Consider the following 22,122-nt stretch of genomic DNA (forward strand, 5'->3'; position numbering starts at 1 on the left):
CTCTGCATTCCTGGCTATTCTTCAGTTGCATATTTTCTAGTAAACGGGTCCTCTAGCAAGTAAACTGTTTCCCTGAGTTCTATGAGCTGTTCCGGCAAACCACTGAACCCAAGGGAGGGGGCTGTGGGAACCATCAATTTACAGCCAGTTGTTCAGAGCGCAGGTGACAACTTCAGCTTGCACCTGGCATCTGAAGCGAAGTCTCCTGGGACTAAGCCTGCGGGGTCTGTGCTGACTCTGGGCCGTGAGTGTCAGAACTGAGTTAAACTGTGGGACACCCACTCAGTGTGCACCAAGGATTGAATTTCTTAGTGTGGGAAACCCACACATCCGGTGTCAGAAGTAGAGGAGTGAGCACAGTGCACAGAGAGTTTTCCTTTGCTTGTCACACACGCATGCACGCACTTTCACTCTCAGGAGGAGCAGCCAGGGGGACATTACTGCCAGAGGCTGACACCACCTGTCTGCCCGGCTCTGGGTCAGGTAGGGGAGTGTCTGTGGAATACCGTGCCCCCCAGATTTGACAGCGTCTGCAGGGCCCCCAGGTGGGCAGTAGTCAGATAACCCGTGTGCTTGCCTGACGGTCACTGTGGTGGTCAAGACGATGGCCTGGGAATCACGCGGCCTAGCACTGAGTCCTGCTCACATCACTCAGGGGCTGGGTGGTTTTGCAAAATCTCCCTTCCATCTCTGAGCCTTGATTTCCTCTTTCATCACACAGGGATCACAACAGTGCCCACCTCATAGGCGGGTTGTGTGAACTTATTGAGCTGCACCTGTGAAACGCTTAGCAGAGTGCTTGACTCGGAGCTCGAGTTCAGTCAATAATATTAAGAGTAACAAGAAGGTAGAAGCCCCAGCAAATGAAGAAACCCTTCAGGTGTGCACTTTGCAAGTCATAAAGACAGATGGGCAGGCCCGGAGTCCCTGCAATTCTGGGACACAAGTGTGTGAAGTGGGCCGGGCGGGCTCCAGAGGACGTCCTGGAGAGTGAGATGAAGGCCGCTCAGCTGCTCCCTCTAGGCTCAGCCCCGCCCTGGTTCCCAGCTCTCCCATCACCTCTAACGGCCTTCTTCTTGGTTTTGCAGCCTGAACCCCAGCCTGGAGACCTGATTGAGATTTTCCGCCCTTTCTACAGACACTGGGCTGTCTACATTGGCAACGGATATGTGGTCCACCTGGCCCCACCAAGTAAGGGCACCCAGGGCCTCCACTGTGCTGAGGCTGGAGCAGAGGGGATGGGGGGAGCTGTGGGTAACCGGGGACCCCAACATTCTTCTTCCTCCCCAACAAGACTTCAGCCACACTGGCCTCCTTGCAGCCTTCCTTCCTGAGGTCCTTGCTTTTGCTCTCCCTTCTGCTTGTGATGCTCTTTACTGGCTCTCAGCACAGCTGCTTCCCCTTCATCATTCAAGTCTCAACTCACATGGCCATTCCTGAGCGTGGCCCTCCCCAGCCTGAGCGAGGGCAGTTTGCCCTGGTCATCCTTTCCTGTGTGACTTTACTTAATCTTCCCCACAGCCTTTTCAAAACCTAAAAGTATCTTATTTTTTTCTGTTTGTTCATTGTGAGTGTCCTTTCACCAGAGCATAAACTAGTTGAGGGCTGGTGGGGTGTCTAGTTCATGTTCCTCTTCAGCACCTTGGACAAGGCCTGGCACATAGTAGGGCCTCAGTATTGACTGACTGTGCTGAGTGGGTGTAACTGCTGGACAGGAGACAGGAAAGGCATGACAGGGATCTGGGTGGACAATGTGACACCCATCACTGGGTGAGCAATGCTCCTTAAAGGGAAAAGATGCTTCTATCTGCATCTTCTCATTGGAGCGTCACAGGAATCTTGTGAAATAGGCGAGGCAGGGGGACTGACCTCATACTACTGAGAAAACGGTGGAAGTCAGAGCTGGAAGGAAACTTAGAGAACAGCCCAGTACTAATGAGAGCCAACACTTGCTGGGCACCAACCCTGTTCCAGGCACTGGGGGAGGCACCTTACTGAGTGAGTTTCTTAAATCCTTGCAGCTCCCTGTCCACCGCTGTAGGCACAGGTGGAATTTATTGGGCCTTTTCTATAGGGAATGGGGTGCAGAGAACTAAGCCACTTGTCCAAGGTCACATAGCAGGAAAGTCCTGGAGGTGGGACTCAAACCCTGGCTAACTCTCTATTTCCTGCCTTTAAACCTGATGCTCTGCTGTGAAGTCTGAGGTTCCCCCAAATTCAGTCATCGAGTGTTTGCCTCATCCAGGTGCCCTTTCTCCAATTGTTTAATTAGTATTTTGTTTAATAGACTAACTTTAAAAAGTAAAACAATTCTTTTAAAAGGAACTTTTAAATTCCTAAATTGATGTGTGTTCATGAATCCATCTTAGCTTGTCTTTGTGGATTCCCAGTGTTGGCTCAGCTAAGTTAAGTGACATGTCAAGACCGTGCAGTGATGGAACCAGAATCAGCACCCATTGCTTCTGCCTCTGAGCCTGCGCACACTCTCACCAGGGTGGCACCCAGCGTGTGGAGTGTAAGGAAGCCCTCACTGTTGGGTGTTGACTCTGAACTTGCACCTCTGGAGCTGGAACCTCCTGAAATTCTGTGCCTTAGGCACCTAGCTTGCCTCTCCCCAGTCCCAGGCCCCTACCTGCCCGCTGAGGGGCTGAAGGTGGATGGGCCTCTGGAGCTCCCCTGATCCAGTCCCCACGCTGACCCTCTCCACAGACTCAGGGCTCAAACACAGCGCCTTTTTATTTATTTCACTGAATCCTTTAAGCACCTCCTGCCCTACTAGGAGGTAATCTGAATTCCTCTGATTTTCCAAACCTCATAGTTGTTCTCTGGGCAGAGGGGTTCAGTCCTCTCTGGAAAGCTGAGCAGAACAGGACCTGCACTCTGATCAGACCCTCTGGCCGTTGCTTGTTGCTGTCACGTGGCATCACAGCGCAAGATGGGTCCTGCCCCGTGTAATGGGATGCTTCCCCTCCTGGGAGAGACCGAGGGTTCCCAATCATGGCAGGGCCACAGAGGCTCTCTGAAGGACATGAGTCTCCTCTGTGATGTTCCCTGGGGCCCACCTCTTTAAAGGCAAGCCCAGTTTTCAGTCATCATACCCTCCCTACATGATATTAGCTGGTGACCTCAAGAGGGATCTCTGTGTGGGCACCAGCTTTTGCTCCACACCATCCTGGTCCCTGTATTGACCCCAAATCCCTTTCTTCAAGGCAGTTTCACTTCTGGAAACCTGTTGCACCTTCCAGCCCCTCAGCATTGGCCAGGGTTGTGCCTGTGTACCCCTTGAATCTCCCTGGTGTCATACCTCCAGGAGCAGCCGTGGGATTTTGGTCCCTTTGCTCCAAGGGGAATGGGATCCGTTCCCCAGATCCATCCACCTTTTCTGCAGTGATCAGCTTTGTGTGTGTCAGGGAAGTGGAGTCTTGGCGGGATCACAAAAAATTAACACTCTATTCTCCCAGGGAGGTGGGTGTGCTCAGAGCCTGTATTTGCACAATCAAGAGGGCCACTGGGGTGTCACAGGGTGTGTAAGGCCAGCTTCTGTAGGTTAAAAAATCACAACAAATTATGGTACTTCACTCCTTGTTTCAGATAAGGAGACCAGGGACCAGAGACCACAAGGGTCTTATCCAAAGCCACACAGCTCTGACCCTGACTCATCTGCTCATCCCCTTGTTGGTGTGGTGGATGCTAGGCTGGGGGCCGGCCCAGGACCAATTGTGTTCCTCTTCCTGGATCCACAGGCGAAATCCCAGGAGCTGGTGCGGCCAGTCTCATGTCTGCACTGACTGACAAGGCCTTAGTGAAGAAGGAGCGGCTGTGTGACGTGGTTGGGAGAGACAGGTACCACGTCAACAACAAGCACGATGGCAGATACTCGCCATTGCCTCCCAGCAAAATCATCCAGCGGGCGGAGGAGCTGGTGGGCCAGGAGGTTCTCTACAAGCTGACCAGCGAGAACTGTGAGCACTTCGTCAATGAGCTGCGCTACGGGGTCCCCCGCAGCGACCAGGTGGGTCCTCAGTGTGCCCCCATCTCCACCTTCTCAGCTGACGCGGGCATCAGTGTGGACTTGGCTGGGGTGGAGACAGGCACACAAACAAGACAGGAGAGCAGAGACAGAACTCTCCTCAAGAACATCATAGTCAGGGTGGGGACAGGGGTGAGGTGATGGGCACCACAGACAATTGGGAGTAGGGGATGCTGGCTGAAGGCTTGAGCACAGGCATCACTGTCAGCCCGGTTGCCCAGCCCTCCCTGGCTGCCTGGCCCTGACACGGACCCTTCCCACAGCCCCAGAGGCAGGTTTCATTGTCCTGCTTAACAGATGCAGAAACGGAGCCCCAGGCCTTTCTTGTCATCAAACAAATCTGTGTTATCTCTTTTCCTGAGAGCTGTCTCCAGCTGTGCTGATAAGTAGCAGAGGTGAGATTTGAATCCCAGGTCTTTTTGACACAGCTTTTCCTGCTTATAAAAAGCATTGTTCCCGGTCCTGCTGTAACCCAAGGGGCAGTCCAGGGGCCCCCAGGGGATGTTTATTTACTTAGTTGACTTTAGCCATGGCCACTCTCGTTTTTGAATCACTTCTCCTGGGAAACTAACTTCCTCCTCATTTTCTCTCACTTCCTCCCCTCCTTTTCTGGCCCTCCCCCTCCTTTTGTGTGTGTGTGTGTGTGACAGCATTATTTTTAAAAGTTCTTAGATACCAGTTGATGCAAAGGAATATGCCTTTTCTTTTTCTTTTGATGAAAGGTGAGGTTAAGATCCATCAGGCTGTTGATTTTCATTACTTTTTAACTTTTTGCGATTTGGTCTCTCCCTTGGTCAGTGTGGTGGTCAAGTAGCCCACTAGGCTCCTGTGTCGATGGGGTTTTCCAGGCAAGAATACTGGAGTGGGTTGCCATTGGGTAAAGTACAAGTGATGATATTGATCTCGGAAGGTTACTGTGTGAATTAGATAAGAGCATCCTTATGCTTAGCATAGTGGCAACTAAGAAAATTCTGTTAATAAATCGTGGGAGTTGAAGTGGTCATAATGGTCCTCATTTTCATTCTTTCTCTTGGTTCACCCAGTGTCTTGTCCACTGGCCTGTCTGGGCCACAGTGACATCCTGGGGAGGCATTCATCAGCAAGGATCATGCTCAGCCTTCTTCCTCATACTGCTGATAACCAGCGGTGTTTACTACACTGACCTGCATGCTGATTAGTTCATCCATATATATGTACATATATGCAATAAATATATAAGTATGTATATGTGAATGTGAAAGGCAATTAATATAAAAATTGAGGAATATCAAGTACACCCCTACCTAGGTTATGGACAGGGTAATACTGCCAATGTTTGGTGAAGAGTTCCAGAATCTCTGGGTCACAGTCTGGTTTCAACTTCTCTGACAGTTTATAAGAGCCTCCTTCTGGGAAAGTCATTGGCCAGGTCCATGAGAGGAACCTCATTAGGTTACAAAGGTGATGCAAACAGAAGGAATCTGGGGGATTTGGGCATCAGCACACGTGCCTGTTGGGGAAAATGACCTTCGAAAGCTTTGTCCTGAGTCACATTAGATGCATCCTGTCATCCTAGTATCTGTCTTTACTAGCAGCCCTTAGAGACACCCTTCCGTTTTCTCCTGTGTTAATGCTTTTACCCTCTGAAGCTCACATCTTTCCCATTCTTGGATTACTCTCTAGTTTTGGTGGAATACCACATTGAATAGGTTCTGAGAAAAGGTGCATTTTAAAAAGACTGGGTGTGCCTGAAAATATCTTCATTTTATCCTATTTGATTGATGGTTTGACTGGGGATGGAATTTTAGGCTGAAAAAAATTTTGCCCCAAATTTGAAGGTATTGCTCCATTGTTATGTCATTTAAGCTATTCTTGCTGAGAACTCTGAATTCATTCTGATTTTCGAGCCTTTGTATATGACCAATTTTATCTTTCTGGAAGTTTATAGACTCTTCTCCTTATCTTCAGTTTTCTGAAATTTATCTATGATAAACCTTGCACAGATCTGTTTTTATGAATTGTATTGGGAACTTGATGACTCTTTTCAGTATGGAAACCCCAATTCTTCAGTTCTGGGAAGTTTTCCATTTTCTCTCTCTTTTTTTTTTATTCTGGAGGTTGTATCCCTAGACTGCGCCTCTGATTTTCTTTTTAAAAATTTTTTATTTATTCATTTCTGACTCTGCTGGGTCTTTGTTGCTGTGCGGGCTTCTGATTGTGATGGCTTGTCTTGTCGTGGAGCATGGCTCTCAGGCACATGGACTTGAGTAGCTGCAGCACGGGGGCTCAGCAGTTGCGGCTCCCAGGCTCGCAGCACAGGCTCAATAGTTGTGGTGCACGGGCTTAGTTGCTCTGTGGCAGGTGGGATCTTCCCAGGTCAGGAATGGGACCCGGATCTCCTGTATTGGCATGCAGATTCTTTGTTACTGAGCCACCAGGGAAGCCCTCTTCTGATTTCCTTATCTTCTCTCTCCTGTTTTCCAATTATTTATCTTTTTAAATGAGAAAACTAACATTCACTGGTATATTTAGTATAATAGAAGTTTTTTAAAAGTAGCAGTGATGATGTCAGAATAAAGAGAAACTTATGCTAAATAAATCTGATTTCATAATTTGTGGTACTAGGTAACAGTTGAGGTCCCAGTTAGACCTGGCTTCAACTTCAGGTAAATGTCCACCCTCCTATGCAGCAATAAAATAAAAAAAGAGATTACTGTGCACATTTGGGAAGTAATAAATTTAGGGTGTTGTATTAGGAAGATTTATAAAATATCTCTCAATTGTGTCATTTTTAGTTCTCCTTTAGTGGTTATTAATAGACTGAAGAACAAATTCAGAAGTTCATATAAGTAGAACATTTTATTTCAACACAGTGTTGTTACATAATCTAGTAAAACACATTTGTCAGTACACAAACGTAATATTTAGAGCGTTTAAATACAATTCCAAATCTTGAGATAGTAAAAGAACCAAGAAATATTTGTTTATTGTTCATTCTTTCTACAAATATCTTTGTGAAAAGTGAAGCAACACTAACCAGACACCTGCCATTTGTCTTCCTGAGCCTTTAGCCCGATGCACCACTCATACATCTGAAAAAGGCGAAACAGCATCAGCAGTCCTCCTGGACCCCTCCAGAGAACACGAAAGCAGGGCAGACTGCGGAGCAAGGGCAGGCGCCGTGTAAACTGTTCCCCAAGATTCCCCTTCACTTCTTGGCCTAGATGAGGGTTTCTCAGCCTCAGCACTGTTAACGTTTTGGGCCATCGACAATGAAGTTAAGCCTTCGTTGTCCTGACTTGCTCTGTGCATTGAAGGATATTTAGCAGCGTCTGTGGCTTCTACCCTCTAGATGCCAGTAGCCTTCCCACCCCCAGGTGTAAGAGCCAGAATGTCTATGCTAAGCTGCTAAGTCACTTCAGTCGTGTCCAACTCTGTGCGACCCCATAGACGGCAGCCCACCAGGCTCCCCTCTCCCTGGGATTCTCCAGGCAACCCACTGGAGTGGGTTGCCACTTCCTTCTCCAATGCATGAAAGTGAAAAGTGAAAGTGAAGTCGCTCAGTCTTGTCTGACTCTTCGGGACCCCATGGACTGAAGCCTACCAGGCTCCTCCTTCCATGGGATTTTCCACGCGAGAGTACTGGAGTGGGTTGCCATGGCCTTCACCAGAATGTCTATAGATATTGACAAATATCTCCCAGAGGCCAAGCCTCTCCCCTCCTTGAGAATCACTGGCCAAGGCAAGCAACGATCATAATACACGGTGTGGCCAAATTAAAATGCAGCTTCCGCACTTGTCCCGTCTCACCAGAGAGGGTGGAAGTAGCGGGTGCTGGACAATGTCCAGCAGTAGTTTTCTTTGTAATCGCTGTCAAAGCAGCAACTCTCTTTCATTTAACTCATGAGGACATTTGTGTTTGTGTTAAAAGAATCTGATTAGTCATTATGTTTATTTGTGTTCAGCTCTTTAAAGCAGACTAGATTTTCCTTCAACAGACTACATGTGACTCGTAGCTTTCCAGTTAGAAAGGGAAGCAATGGATTAAAACCAAAATGTAGTTTGTGCTTTCCATGCCTGAGTATTCTAAAACAGATTCTCCTATTTTCCATCTACCTACCTAAAAATACTCAGGTTTCAAGAAATGTATCCTTAGTAAGCTTTTGTAAATAAGCCTTCACATTGAATAGTACTTTTTAAAAAAAGCAGCTAGGAGCTACACACTCAGGCTGAAGTCTATTCTGTGTCAGATACAATTTTAAGATAAGTAGAAATTGAAGATTTGGCCAATGGTAATGTGTATATTTCATAAACCTGGATAAATTGCAGGGCGTTATTTAAAAATTACTGTAAATATTAAAGCCAACTTGCTGTCAAATATTTTATAAACATTCTTAGTTTGTAACCCCTCATAGTCTGAATTGCTCAGTTGCTCAGTTGCTCTCTGAGTAATATTCCTCTTCTTATATCCACTTACAACATTGCTGAAAGTAAAGAAAGCACATTCAAGCTGTCTTTTTCCTAGAAACAATTCCAGGGCTTAACTCAGAGTGGACATTTTAGCATAAGCAGCTGCTGCTGCTGCTGCTGCTAAGTCACTTCAGTCGTGTCTGACTCTGTGCAACCCCATAGACGGCAGCCCACCAGGCCCCGCCGTCCCTGGGATTCTCCAGGCAAGAACAATGGAGTGGGTTGCCATTTCCTCCTCCAAGGCATGAAAGTGAAAAGTGAAAGTGAAATCGCTCACTCATGTCTGACTCTTAGCAACCCCATGGCCTGCAGGCTCCTCTGTCCATGGAATTTTCCAGGCAAGAGTACTGGAGTGGGATGCCTTGACAGAATTACAGTTTGCCCACTTTGAAAAAAAAGATAACGAAGGACAATTTTTCTCCTTCGTAATATTCTGATTGAAGACCTCTGATGCACACCATGTAGCCTATTTTCATGATCAGAACTCCTGCAAGTTCAGCACAGTGGCTGGACTGGACCCAGCAGCCTTGCAACAAGAAAATCATCAATGACATCTGAAGGGAGCACTGTCTCTCCCAGGAAGATCATTCTTTCTGTAAAATTTGCACCCTCAGAACTAACTATATACTACTTTTGTATTGAATTACATACTTTGTACAAAGCATGAGCACAAACAATGAGGCTACTGTTGTTTTCCTTGACCAAGTACCTTTTGTATGAACTGGCTCCATCAGCATTTCTTCTCACACTATGAGGTTCTGTAAAGAACTGGGGGCTTATTGTTCCCACTCCATTATCTGCAAACCATTTCTCCCACCCTAACACCTAGCTTAGCAAGGAAAACACTGGATACAAGTGGTTATATGCAGGTTCCCTAGCAAGACCGAAACAGAGCCACGGGTGCCATAAAGCCAGCCTAATTACCTTTCACTGCTGCTGCTGCTGCTAAGTCGCTTCAGTCGTGTCAGACTCTGTGCAACCCCGTGGACTGCAGCCTACCAGGGTTCTCTGTCCATGAGATTCTCCAGTCAAGAACACTGGAGTGGGTTGCTATTTTCTCCTCCAATGCATGAAAGTGAAAAGTGAAAGTGAAGTTGCTCAGTCGTGTCCGACTGTAGTGACCCCGTGGACTGCAGCCTCCCAGGCCTCTCTGTCCATGGGATTTTCCAGGCAAAAGTACTGGAGTGGGGTGCCATCGCCTTCTCCGAATTACCTGTCACAGGAAGCTCTCAAGACTGACCGACAATGGAACTTAGGTCAGTTTCCTCATTCGAACTTCTGTCCTCACGTGTTCTGCTGCCGAAGATACCAGTTCTGGGTACCTTGTGATCTTAGTTACACTGGTATATTTCCTGGAATTTCATATAGCTTTGCTGGACACATTTATGGCTCAGATAAGCCTGGGCAGCGCCAAGATACATATTTTTTAACCACTGAAGCTTTCCAAATTGTTCTTTATGTTGGGCATGTGTGAGTTTTGCAGCCACAAAATATACAACCTAGACAAGCTCTGTGCTTAGGGTACCAAGGGCAGAGTTGGCGGGTCATGTAAGGATGTGGATTTTGGGTTTCAGGTCCACATTTTCACCCTTTATATTATTGAGATTTCTGATATATTGTCTCATTGGATTTCTTGGCATCAAACCATTAAGAAAATCTTTTCCTTTTTGAATCTTGATTCTGATTAAATGCCTGGTTTGGTTTCAGGGGAGATTTCTTGATCCATGTTCATGATACTCTTTTAGTTGGGAGAAGTAGAGTTTTGCCGACTGGGGCATTGTGCCTTCATTGCAGTGAGTATTCTCTGAGTCCTAGTGAAATTATGCCTAAAACTAATGACTTACTTTATTTTTAGTTGGAGTTCAGGAAAGAGTGAAATTTGACATATGTTCAATTTTTACCATGAAACTTACTCTTACTTTTGTCCCAGTGGTTTTTTTTTTTTCCTATTATAAGCAATACAAGTCAGATATCTTAATAGTTTAAAGTATAACCTCACTACTCTTTTTCATAGTTGAGTCATATATTTAAGAACATGCAAAAGTCAATGGTTGGCTGGACTGTGCTCTGGGGATTCAGCAAGGGTGAAGATAAGTGAGGGATTTGTAGGACAGAGGTCAGAGTTTATTAAGGATTCAATAGCAATTCCTCTTCAACTTTACACTTACTTCAAGAGCTCCCTGTTGGCCCGCCGGGATTTCAACCATCTGGCTTCGTCTCCCTGTCTTTTCTATAGCCACCCTCTGGGGCTCTGTCTACTTTAAAAACTCACAGGGTCAAAGGAGTTTCCCTCTTTATGCCTGTGTACTTTGTTGGCAGCTGGCCCCATCCACCAATTCCTTTCCCATCCTGCCCTTCTCTCCCCATTTCCCTGCCAATATTTGTTGACTCCTGAGTTTGTCAAGGAAGCTAAGGGGCATGTCCAGCTCCCTGAGCTGGATGTCCTTGTTGTATGTACAGTCTGTTCTCAGCTTCCTGACACAGAGTCTGACTCACTGTCCTCTCTCTTGCAGGTCAGAGATGCCATTATGGCAGTTGGCATTGCGGGAGTGGGCCTTGCAGCCATGGGCCTCATCGGAGTCATGTTCTCAAGAAACAAGAAACAGAAGCAGTGACTTTATACAGTCCAGTCTGCAGTGACTTTATACATTGAGGGGGTCTTGTTTGCCTAGAGGGTTTCTGCTTTGGTTTGTAGTTTTCATTCTATTTTACAATAAGGTTTATTTTCACAAGAATAAAATAAAGCCCAGTAAGGAAAGATTTTATTGGGGGACATGCATCAAAAACTGTCTGGCATGAAGTCTGTTGAGGTTGCAGCGAGGCTGTGTTCCTGCTGATTCCAGGCTGTGCTCTGGGTCTTTGGTGATTTTCTCTCACTTTCGAATTGTGGGCTGTGTTCTTTACCTGCAGGAAACAAAGTCCAGCTCTGGTTATCTCAAGTAATGGGTGTTTCCAGTTGTGTAGGTACAGGTGGGCACCAAGAGAGACAGACACACCTGACTGATATGCAAGAACAGGAACCAAGGGAAACCAGGACCCTTGACCTGGAACTAGACCCAGCCCGGCTTCCAGGAGTCAGCAGCCGGAGTCTGTAGATGTCCAGTGGGGCTCAAACCAAACCAAACCACAGCCATAATGAAAATTACATGCTCTGCCCAATCTTGTTTAAAACCTCCCCTGCTCTCCACAGCTTTTCTCTGCCTTATCACTTCCACCCCACAGTGATCCTGCATCCTCTCCTCTTGGGGCTTGTCACGGCCCCCAAGTCTCTGATCCCACACCCACTCTTGTGGCTTCTCTTCCCATACCCGTTCAGCTTCATCCCTCCCTGCGGCCTGTGAGACACTCCTAACACAAGCTCCTGAGAGAGAATCTGATTGGCTCCCTCACCACACTGAGCTGTCTACTGATTGGTTGACAGCCATTGGATCAGGTGGCCCACTAGACCAATCAGCTCTGCCCAGTGGAGCCAGGTCACGTGGTACAAAGGCTGCCTCGGACCTTATGGAGTGTGGGTGTGGATGGTCTTATATGTGATGTGCCTGGTGCTGAGGCCTCTGGGGAGGGGTTAGGGAAGGAGGTGTGACCATTTTGATTGGTCCCGTTTGCCTCTGTTACTAGCTGGGCTTGGCAGATGTTCAAAGTGACCAGTTTCCTGAAAGGGGCTTTTGTGGGCTCCTCGGAAGCACCCTTCTGGGGCCAATTGTCCTTCCCTCCACAAGGCAAGTCATCTCCTCTATCTGGTTGCCAATGTTTCCCTTGGCAGCCTTGGTTGTCTGGGGACCATGTGTGTGTGGAATCCCGGACAGGACTTATAAATGGCTCGTTTCTAGTTTACTACTGCTTGGACCATACCTGGTCTAGGAAAAGCTTATGCTCATTCTTTCCCCAGTGTTGACATAAGCATAGTTTTCTCCCAGTTAGTTTCTTTTCGTTTTATCTTAGCTCTATTGATGTAACATCTCATGCCTGTTTTCAAGTGTGCCAAGCTCAAGGGACACAGGCCAAAATTAAAGGGGAGTCTCTTGAAGGCCTTTCTCTCACACTGGGGAGATTATGATGTGGACCCATGGAGTATAGATCTACAAATTAATTATGGAATAAAAAGGAATGAGGTAGACTAAACACAAGAAAGCAAAACAAAAGCAGCCTGTTCAATTAAAAAATAATGAAACATTACCTATAAAAAGTGAGATTTGTGGAAATAATCAGATAAGATGGAAGAACTCATTCCAAATATATTGATAGTGACCATAAATATAAATGAACTAAACTTGCCAAGTAAAAGACAAACATTATACTGGATTAGAAAACGAATCCAGGGAATACTGTTTACAGCAGATACAATTGAAATATAAGGACATAAAGACTGAAGTTAATAAGATGGATAGTTTATGTGACAAGTCATTTGACATCCTGAAAACATTAATGTTATCAAGGAAAAAAATTGGGGGTGTGAATAAAGTGTTCTAGACTGAAAGACATGTTGAGGACAAAGTAACTAAAGTGAGAAAGGACTCTAAAAGTAATTTGGGTTTACTGGGGAAATTTGAATGTGAACTGGATAATGAAGAATATTAAGGAATCATGAATCTTATTAAGTGTGATAAAGGTATGAGGTTTACGTAAAACACATGGCATAAAAAATAGATGCAGATAAAATGACCTAAAATCAGCTTTTGACCCACGCCTTAGGTATGTGGGTGGCCATTTTACTCCTACTTTTGTATATTAAAACATTTACATGGTATATACCTTATAAATAGCTGAAACTTGAAAATTTAAACAAAATAAAACTTTCAAAATTATTTTAATAAATTTTATAGTAATATTTTTAATAAAAGAAGATATACTAGGCAACTACTAACTAAAAACTGGTTAATTCATTGATATTAATTAACTGAAAGCTGGCATAGCTATATTGATATCAGAAAATATAAGCTTTAAACCAAAAATGAGTAGTAGACAGAAAGTGTGAAAAGTGTGGCATAATAAGAAATACACTTGGTCCTTGTCCTTGGTTCTGGGCCAGAGCTCCTAAAACCCTCAGAATTTCCTTGTTGATAGGCTTTATCTTTTGCTATTTCTGAGGAACCCCTTTGATCAACCTGAGTTTGTGCTAATGGGGTGACTTAGACCCTAAGATAACCTTAGGATGGGGCTGGTCATCAGAAAGACCCAGTGATTAGAGGGTTGGAAATTTCAGGCTGCTGATCTCTAAGAAGGGAACATGGGAGGGGTTGCTAAAGATTAAGCTCTATAAAAACTGTTCAGCGAGGAGACTTGATGAACTTCCTGGTGGTGAACACACCAAGGTGTCCGTAGAGTGGCTGCCTGAAGAGGAGAGGGAAGCTCCTTGCATCTTCTGCCCCCACGCCTTGCCTTCCACCTCTCTTCCATTTGGTTGCTTCTGAATTGTATCCATCCTAATAAATTGGTAAATATTTAAGGTGCCTTTCTGAGTTCTGTGAGCCTTTCTGGAAAACTGCTAAAATGTAGGAGGGGTTTTGACAAAAGTACAGGTGAGTGGTGAAGGACATCTGATGTGAAGGAAGACAGTCTTAGGGGACTGAGCACTTAGGCTGTGACGTCTGTGTTTAGTGTCAAAATCAAACCGATTCAGTGAGCACCCACTTGGTGTCTGGAAACTCAGAGAATTAACTGCTGGTGTCGAGAAACGTTCCACAAAGATCCTGAAAACACTTTCAATTCCCTAGGAAGGTATGATATTAATACTTCTAAAATTGTTTGCATCTAATAAAAATCCTAAAAGAGATATTAAAAATTTTGGTCTGTTGTAAGGAGAAAATGACCAGTTCACCAGAGTGGGAGATCTACCTATGCCTCTGTCAGGATCTGATAAATCAAGGGGACACAAAAATCAGTTAAGATACAGAAACTTCGCAAAACATACAAGCTGATTCAACGAGCACGTAGAGTGAACTAGGAAATACAGATTCTTTCTGACTGCACACAAGGGAATGCTTACAAAAACTGACCATGCCAGGGTAGGAGGCAGACGGCCCTTTAGGAGGCATTTCAGACCTACTGGGAGTCAGGACTCACTATCTGACACACACACACTCTGCACATACAGTGCGCTCACTCCCAACCTGTGTACATCACTCGGACTCACTCCCCTGCTGCATGTCCACCCACACTGCCTTCTGGACCCCCTCACCTTCTCTTCTTTGTCCCCCAAAGAGCTTTCCAGCCCAGTCACCCCAGTTAAGGGAGGGACTTCTCACCAGTGCAAGAAGGGCTCCCAACTGTTGACTGTAGGTGATGAACAGAGGGAGCCTGCAGGCTGGACTGGGGCTCCTTGAGGGTCAGCTTTTAGAATGTTCCCTGCCAGGGCTCCCCTCTGCCTGTCTCTGGTTTTCCTGTCTCAGGCCAAGCGAAAACCGAGACTTGGAGACCTGACTGAGATTTCTGCCTCTGGCTATGAACACTGGGCCTTCTGTATGAGCAGGTCTGTGTGAGCCATCTGGCTCCCTCAAGCAAGGACAGGTTCTCTGTTTAAGCCCCAGGGTTGAGGTGGAGAGGGGGAACAGTTGCACTATCATGCACTGGTTCTCCCTTCAGTGCCTGGCACAACAGGCACTCAAGGGCCATTTGCTGACTTCATCATGCTCCCCACCCCCACAGTGTACCAAGGGCTCGTTGTCATTAGAACTGAGTTCATGGGCAGACTGTTGACTTTATTCCATTAGAGAGTGGGGTTCAGTTCAAGCCAACCCCGGTTCTTGGGAAGCATCTCATCTTGGGTCCAGTTTCCTATATATTAGTTGTTTTGGAGTGACGAACAGAAATAAGACACAGTTACTTCCTTTCAATAGTTTACAACTGGCTGCACAGTGTAAGGAAAGGAGCGTGGGCCTCCCAACTGGACAGAAGCAGTTGGGGATCCTCGGTCTCCTGCTCCCTGAATGTGCAACTTGCACACGTGACTTCCCCCACCCCCCTGCTAAGTTCAGCTGCACTTCGTGCAGAGCAGATAATAATCCTTACCTGCGGGCTGTGTAGGGATGGAGTGAAAGCCTGCGTGGGGAGGCACTGGGGCAGGCTTGGCCAAGTCCTGGACCAACTCCTTACTGCCTTCCATAGCATCGCAGCATTAAAGAGAATGTCCAAACCCTGGGAACCACTCAATAGCAAGAAACTGGCCAAATAAAATAGACGTCTGCATTTAATGGCGTGTTATTCAACCATTAAAACAGATGGACAGCACGTGTGTGTATACACATGTAGGCATATGTGTTTATATATATGTTTATATTCAAAATAAGTGTAACTGTTAGACTTACTGAAGAACATTTAGTAATAGTAAACTGACGCTTTTTGTATATAGTTCTTTGACTGCTGAAACTCTCACATATCCATGTGACCATCAGGAGAACAAAGGTCACAGGAAAGTCACTCACCCCTGAAGCTCCCCAGGCCCTTTGTCATCAGCCAGCCCCTCACCCCAGCTCCACACCTCAGCTCCTGTGATCTCTTTTCTCTCCCTATAGCTTTGCCTTTTCTAGAATGTCATACAAATGGAATCATATAGAAGCTTGCTTTTTGTGTCTGGGTTCTTTAACTTAGCAGAATGTGTCTGATGTTCATTTTTGTTGTAGCACGTGACGTGCTTTGTTCCTTGTTACTGCTGAGTGGTATCCTGCTGCATGCATGGGCCAGCCTTTCTTTATTCACCAGCTGAAGGACATTTGTGTAGTTTTTGATATTTGACAATAATTATTACAGCCACTATAGATATTCCCATACAGGTTTGTTTGTGTGCATGAACATGGATTCTAATTTCTTTTGGGTAAACACTAGGTGTAGGATTGCAGAATCATAAACTAAGATTAGTGAAGTCCCATCACTTCATGGCAAACAGAGGGTGAAAAAGTGGAAGCAGCGGCAGATTTTTTTTTTTTTTTGGCTCCAAAATCCCTGTGGACTGTGACTGCATCCATGAAATTAAAAGTTGCTTGCTCCTTGGACAGAAAGCTATGACCAACCTAGACAATATATATATTAAAAAGCAAAGACATCACTTTGCTGACCAAGGTCCATATAGTCAAGGCTATGGTTTTTCCAGTAGTCATGTGCAGATGTGAGAGTCAGACCATAAAGAAGGCTGAGTGCTGAAGAATTGATGCTTTCTAACTGTGGTGCTGGAGAAGACACTTGAGAGTCCCTTGGACTGCAAAGGAGATCAAACCAGTCAATCCTAAAGGAAATCAATGAACACTGGAAGGACTGATGCTGAAGCAGAAGCTCCAATACTTTGGCCACCTGATGCGAAGAGCCAACACATTGGAAAAGACTCTGATGCTGGGGAAGATTGAGGGCAAAAGGAGAAGAGGGTGGCAGAGAATGAGATGTTTAGATAGCATCACCGACTCAATGGACATGAATCTGGACAAGCTCCAGGAGGTGGTGGAGGACAAGGAAGCCTGGCATGCTGCCGTCCATGGGGTCACAAAGAGTTGGACAGTACTTAGATACTGAACAACAACAACAGTAAGTGAACGTTTATTATAAGAAACGACCCAGTTGTTGTCCAAGTACCTCACAGCACTGCAGTAGCGCGCGCCCTCTACTGGGGAAAGAAGAGGCCCTCGAGATTGCAGGGGGCGCTTGGGGGTGTGTGTAGTCCCTTCCTTCATCTGTTCGTTTTCCTGGCCCTTGCACCTCTATTTCTGAACTCTTTCCACTGAAGGTAACTCACTAACTTGCCTTTCTATCTCCCCCTCACCCCTTCCTTCTTATCACACTGTTTCTCTAGAAAGACTCTCCTCTGTCTCATTCTCTTTAGGTAAGAATGTGGGCTTGTGAGAACAGTGGAACTTGAGCCACAGAACAAAAGCATCCAGACTTTTGCACCAAGGGACCGTCAAACTCCAGCAGGGCTTCTGGCAACATGAGGCCATGTCTGCAGGATGACCCCTCAGATGCCTGCCTGAAAAAGCTCAGTGCTGCCAGGACCTGAAGCCATCTCTTTGAATGTCATCCCCAGGAAGGATGGGGCCACTGTCTCCAAGTCTCTGTTGGGTATAGAAGCCCAGCTTCCAATCTTACCAGCTGGCCCACCCCTGTCCATGTCACCGTGTCGGTGAGTACAGCGGAGCTGGGCTGAGTACACTGGTCTTCAGGGATCATCCTCCCATATCTACTGTATCCTTTTGTGTTTTCTGAGTATCCATGTCTTTATCTAGATTAGTTTTATGACTAGCCCTGTTGGGACTTGGGGTGGACTACTCCCAAATATATTACAATGGAACATTGCTTATTTTGAATTAAAGTTAAGAAATGGCCAAGGCAAGAGGGATGCTCTGACTCTCCTTTCTGATCTCCTGATAGCAGGAAATACACCCCTCATGTGAAAGGTGCCCCCGCTGCATCTGGACATAGAAGGACATCCTTATTGCCAGGGACAGGGAATCCGGGGGAAGAAGCCTGGATAAACGCCTCGTTACTTCTTTAGTTTACCACCCCAAGCGCGAACTCTGCTTAGATTCCTCACTAATTGAACACGCAATACCTAAGTTTGGGGACTTCCCTGGTGGTCCAGTGGTTAAGAATCCGTCTTCCAATGCAGGGGACTCGGGTTCGATCCCTGGTCAGGATACTAAGATCCCACATGCCTCAGGGCAACTAAACCTGTGCAGTGCAACGGAAGGAAGCCTGCAACCAGAGCCAGCCTTCAGCCAGAGAAAACCTGTGCACTTCAACCAGGAGCCCTTGTGCTGCAACAAAGACGCAGGGCAGCCAAACAAACAAACAGCAACAATAACAACAACACAAACCACCCAATACTCAGAACACAGTAGTTTCTTTGTCCTGTCAATTTCTCACAAATGTATTGTTTCTTTGTCTAAAATGTCTGAAAGCTGCCTACTTGGCTGCTTCTTAGGGACCCTTTCCATGAGGCTCTGTGTATGTATTAAAATGTTTTTCTTTTTCTCTATGAGTCTATCTTGAGTCGATTTTATCATTCAGTTCGGTTCAGTCGCTCAGTCATGTCTGACTCTTCGCGACCCCATGGACTGCAGCATGCCAGCCTTCCCTGTCCATCACCAACTCCCGGACCCTACTCAAACTCATGTCCACGAGTCAGTGATGCCATCCAACCATCTCATCCTCTGTCATGCCCTTCTCCCACCTTCAATCTTTCTCAGTATCAGGGTCTTTTCCAATGAGCTGTTTCTTCCCATGAGGTGGCCAAAGTATTGGAATTTCAGCTTCAGCATCAGTCCTTCCAATGAACATTCAGGACTGATCTCCTTTAGGATTGACTGATTTGATCTCCTTGCAGTCCAAGGGACTCTCAAGAGATTTCTCCAGCACACAGTTCAAAAGCATCAATTCTTCAGTGCTCAGCTTTCTTTGTAGTCCAACTCTCACATCCATACATGACTACTGGCAAAACCATAGCCTTGAGTAGGCAGACCTTTGTCCACAAAGTAATGTATCTGTTTTGTAATATACTATCTAGGTTGGTCATAGCTTTTCTTCCAAGGAGCAAGCGTCTTTTAATTTCATGGCTGCAGTCACCATCTGAAGTGATTTTGGAGCCCAAGCAAATACTGTTTCCATTGTTTTTTCATTTTATCATTTGTTTTATCTTTAGTTCAGCCACAATAACGCAAGAGGCACAGAGGGGAAATTTCCTCTCCCCAACAGCACACAAGTGAGACAGTATTATTTCATAAAAGCAGAACCTCAGTGCTACCCAGAGTTCAGTCATTTGTTCAGCAGGTCAGTCACAAGCCTGCTATGCGCCTGGAGGTGGCCGGGCACCTAGGACACAGGGTGGTCCAGGCGAGCTTCTTGCCCACAAACTCTGGGCAGCGAGAGGGCACGGGGTGGTTTCCTCCCCTTTACACTGGCTCCCAGGCTCCCAGTTGGTCAGCCCTACGTCATCCGGGCACCCACACCCTCCAGGGGTATTACACCCACAGGGCCATTGAGTTTCCCTTCTTTGATCCCTCCCTTCCCTGCATTTCATACCTGCGGCCCCTCCTCCCACTTACTCTTTCCCCTCTGGCCGGCCACTTTCTCCCCTCCTTCCTGGGTGGCTGGCTTTCTCTGGATGTCCCCTTTCATGGCTGTATTTATTCCTGCTGGGGTTGCTTTGAAGAGGACCAGACCAAAAGGGTCTTCCCTGAGCTGAGGGTTCTTGGTATTCTATGCATCCGTGGTCAGACCCCTGGTATTGAGCGTTACCCCACTTCTCTTCTTGCTGCAAGTCACTGATGTGCTCATGACTGTAGGTGTGATGGCAGGTGTTATCGTAGGAGTGGGCCTGGCCCCTGCCTCACTGTGATGCTGCAGAAGCAAGAGGGAAAAGCAGTAAGTTCAAGGAATTGTCATGAAGGCAGCCAGTTGGGAAATCTTGTTAGCTAGCAGGCATGGAGTTTAGTTTATTGATTTCCGTTTTGTGATCATTTAGGCTTATTTTAATGGAACTCAATAAAAGCACAGGAAGATTTTATTTGGGGAAATGCAGACTAGCATGATTCTACTAAAGACACAGTTGAGGGCTTCCCTGGTGGTCCAGTGGTTAAAAATTTGCCTTCCAAAGCAGGAGGCACAGGTTCAGTCCGTAGTTGGGGAACTAAGATCCCATATACCTCGGGGCAAGTAAATCTGAACGGGGCAACTACTGAGCCCATGCCCTCTGGTGTCCACATGCTGCAACTGGGGAGTCCACAGTGAAAGTGAAAGTTGCTCAGTTGTGTCCGACTTTTGTGATCCCATGGACTGTACAGGACTGGATCACTTTTGTGATCCCAGGACTGTACAGGAATTCTCCAGGCCAGAATACTGGAGTGGGTAGCCTTTCCATTCTCCAGGGGATCTTCCCAACCCAGGGATCGAGCCTAGGTCTCCCACATTGCAGGCAGATTCTTTACCAGCCGAGCACACAAGGGAAGCCCAACAAGAGAGTCCATGGGCTGCAACAGAAGCTTCTGTATGCTGCAACTAAGACGCGATGCAGTAAAAAAACAAAACAAAAACAATTGAACTCTGTTGCGGACTGCTACTTTGTCTTGTTTATGACCCTCTCTCCATGCTAGCCACTGTCAGTTGAGGTTCCTGGCTCATTTGCTGTGTGGTTCCAGATAAGTCCTCCTCTTCTCACTGCTTTTATTTATTTATTTATTTAAAATGTATTTATTTAGTTTTGGCTCTGCTGGGTCTTCATTGCTGCACAGGCCTGTCTCTCGTTGAGGAAAGTGGGGATTACTCTCTAGTTGTGGTGCACATTGTCTCATCATGGTGGCTGTTTTTGGTTGCAGAACACGGGCTCTAGGGCGCCTGGGCTCAGTAGCTGCGGCTCCTGGGCTTTATATCACAGACTCAGTAGTTGTGGAGCACGGGCTTGTGAAAAAGTGCAGCATACTTCCTGCTGCCCTGCAGGCATTTCTGCATTCCCCCTGTTTCTTAAGTAAGTATTGTTTGATTGCACACAATGTGAAGAGCAAGTATGAAAATGAGACATTTACACATACTTCTAAAGTCCTCTTGAGAATACCTCTTGGCATTAAAGGCTCAGCTGCGGTGGCAGGATACGCATATGCCTGTTGGAAAGCTGGAATGACCGCCCGGTGATGCGCCTGGAACCGTCAGGGAGGGGCCGCTGGACCTGCAGGACGCAGCCGGGCTCACAGGAAGCCTGCTGACGAATGTCCATCTCTGAACAGCCGAGTTATCGAATGACCAGCTTCTAAATGCACTCGTGTGTGTTTCCCCTTTAGCTCACCTGTTTTATTTTCTTTCAAAACTCCATTTAAAAAAAGTCCCTGCCCCAGCTCGCTCCAGCTATAGGAGCAGGGATGGAGGTAGAGAAAGAGACTGCTGAGTCAGTACCAGGAAGGGCAGCGCTTAAGTCTTGCCAGGGTTGCCGATCCCGACGAGAAGGGGAAGGTGGAGGAAACAAGGTTAATAAAGGCATGGGTATACGTCGCCAAGAACTGATTCTTTTTCATGAGAAAAGCACATTGTCTCCTCTGTCTCTACCCCCGAGAATCTCCCAACCTCGAGTCTCTCCTGGGTTCATTTTCCTTTTTCTGCCTCCCAGACTCCGCATCTCCGCGATGGGCTTCTTCCTTTCCCCAGTAGAGGGCGCCCTCTCCTAGGTTGCTGAGGGGAACTTGAACAACAGCATTTTGTTTCCTTTTTTTGAGGGGGTGGGTAGGCAGTTTCTTAAGATTAACCATTCACTTACCGGTAACTCCACAACCTTACTTGTGTTTACCCAAAAGAAATGAAAACATACGTTCATGCATGCAAACAAACCGGTATAGTAACGTCCATCAGTTCACTTCAGTTCAGTTCAGTCGCTTAGTCGTGTCCGACTCTGCGACCGCATGGATTGCAGCACCCCAGACTTCCCTGGAGTCTTCTCAAACTCACGACCATCGTGTCGGTGATGCCATGCAACCATCTCATCCTCTGTCGTCCCCCTCTCCTCTCGCCTTCAATCTTTCCCAGCATCAGGGTCTTTTCCAGTGAGTCAGTTTTTTTGCCTCAGGTGGCCAAAGTATTGGAGTTTCAGCTTCAACATCAGTCCTTCCATTGAATATTCAGGCCTGATTTCCTTTAGGATTGACTGGTTTGATCTCCTTGTAGTTCAACGGACTCTC

The 22,122-nt window shown here is 46.5% G+C and overlaps 1 protein-coding gene and 1 long non-coding RNA gene across 7 annotated transcripts in view; both read left to right on the top strand.

Moving 5' to 3' along the window:
- LOC147341972 (phospholipase A and acyltransferase 3) overlaps nt 1-11,265 on the top strand; it is a 29,624-nt gene extending 18,359 nt beyond the window's left edge. For 4 of the 6 annotated variants that reach the window (XM_086384464.1, XM_086384466.1, XM_086384467.1 and 1 more), the window contains exons 3-5: nt 1,089-1,191; nt 3,744-4,012; nt 10,993-11,265. In XM_086384464.1, the coding sequence (XP_086240590.1) occupies nt 1,089-1,191; nt 3,744-4,012; nt 10,993-11,094 (474 nt within the window). In that variant the 3' untranslated portion in view covers nt 11,095-11,265. Of the gene's footprint in view, nt 1-657; nt 881-1,088; nt 1,192-3,743; nt 4,013-10,992 lie in introns of those variants that run through there. The other 2 variants (XM_086384469.1, XM_086384468.1) reach the window with 2 other exon arrangements.
- A 3,628-nt stretch (nt 11,266-14,893) lies between these two features.
- Nucleotides 14,894-17,795, top strand: LOC147341973 (uncharacterized). Its single transcript, XR_015157826.1, has 2 exons — nt 14,894-16,993; nt 17,289-17,795. It is a non-coding gene; the product is annotated as an uncharacterized LOC147341973 (long non-coding RNA).
- Nucleotides 17,796-22,122: the final 4,327 nt, after the last annotated feature.

Source organism: Bos grunniens, chromosome 29 (genome assembly GCF_055505025.1).
Source record: "Bos grunniens cultivar Pamir isolate PY7600 chromosome 29, Bosgru_T2T1.0, whole genome shotgun sequence".
Taxonomy (NCBI): domain Eukaryota; kingdom Metazoa; phylum Chordata; class Mammalia; order Artiodactyla; family Bovidae; genus Bos; species Bos grunniens.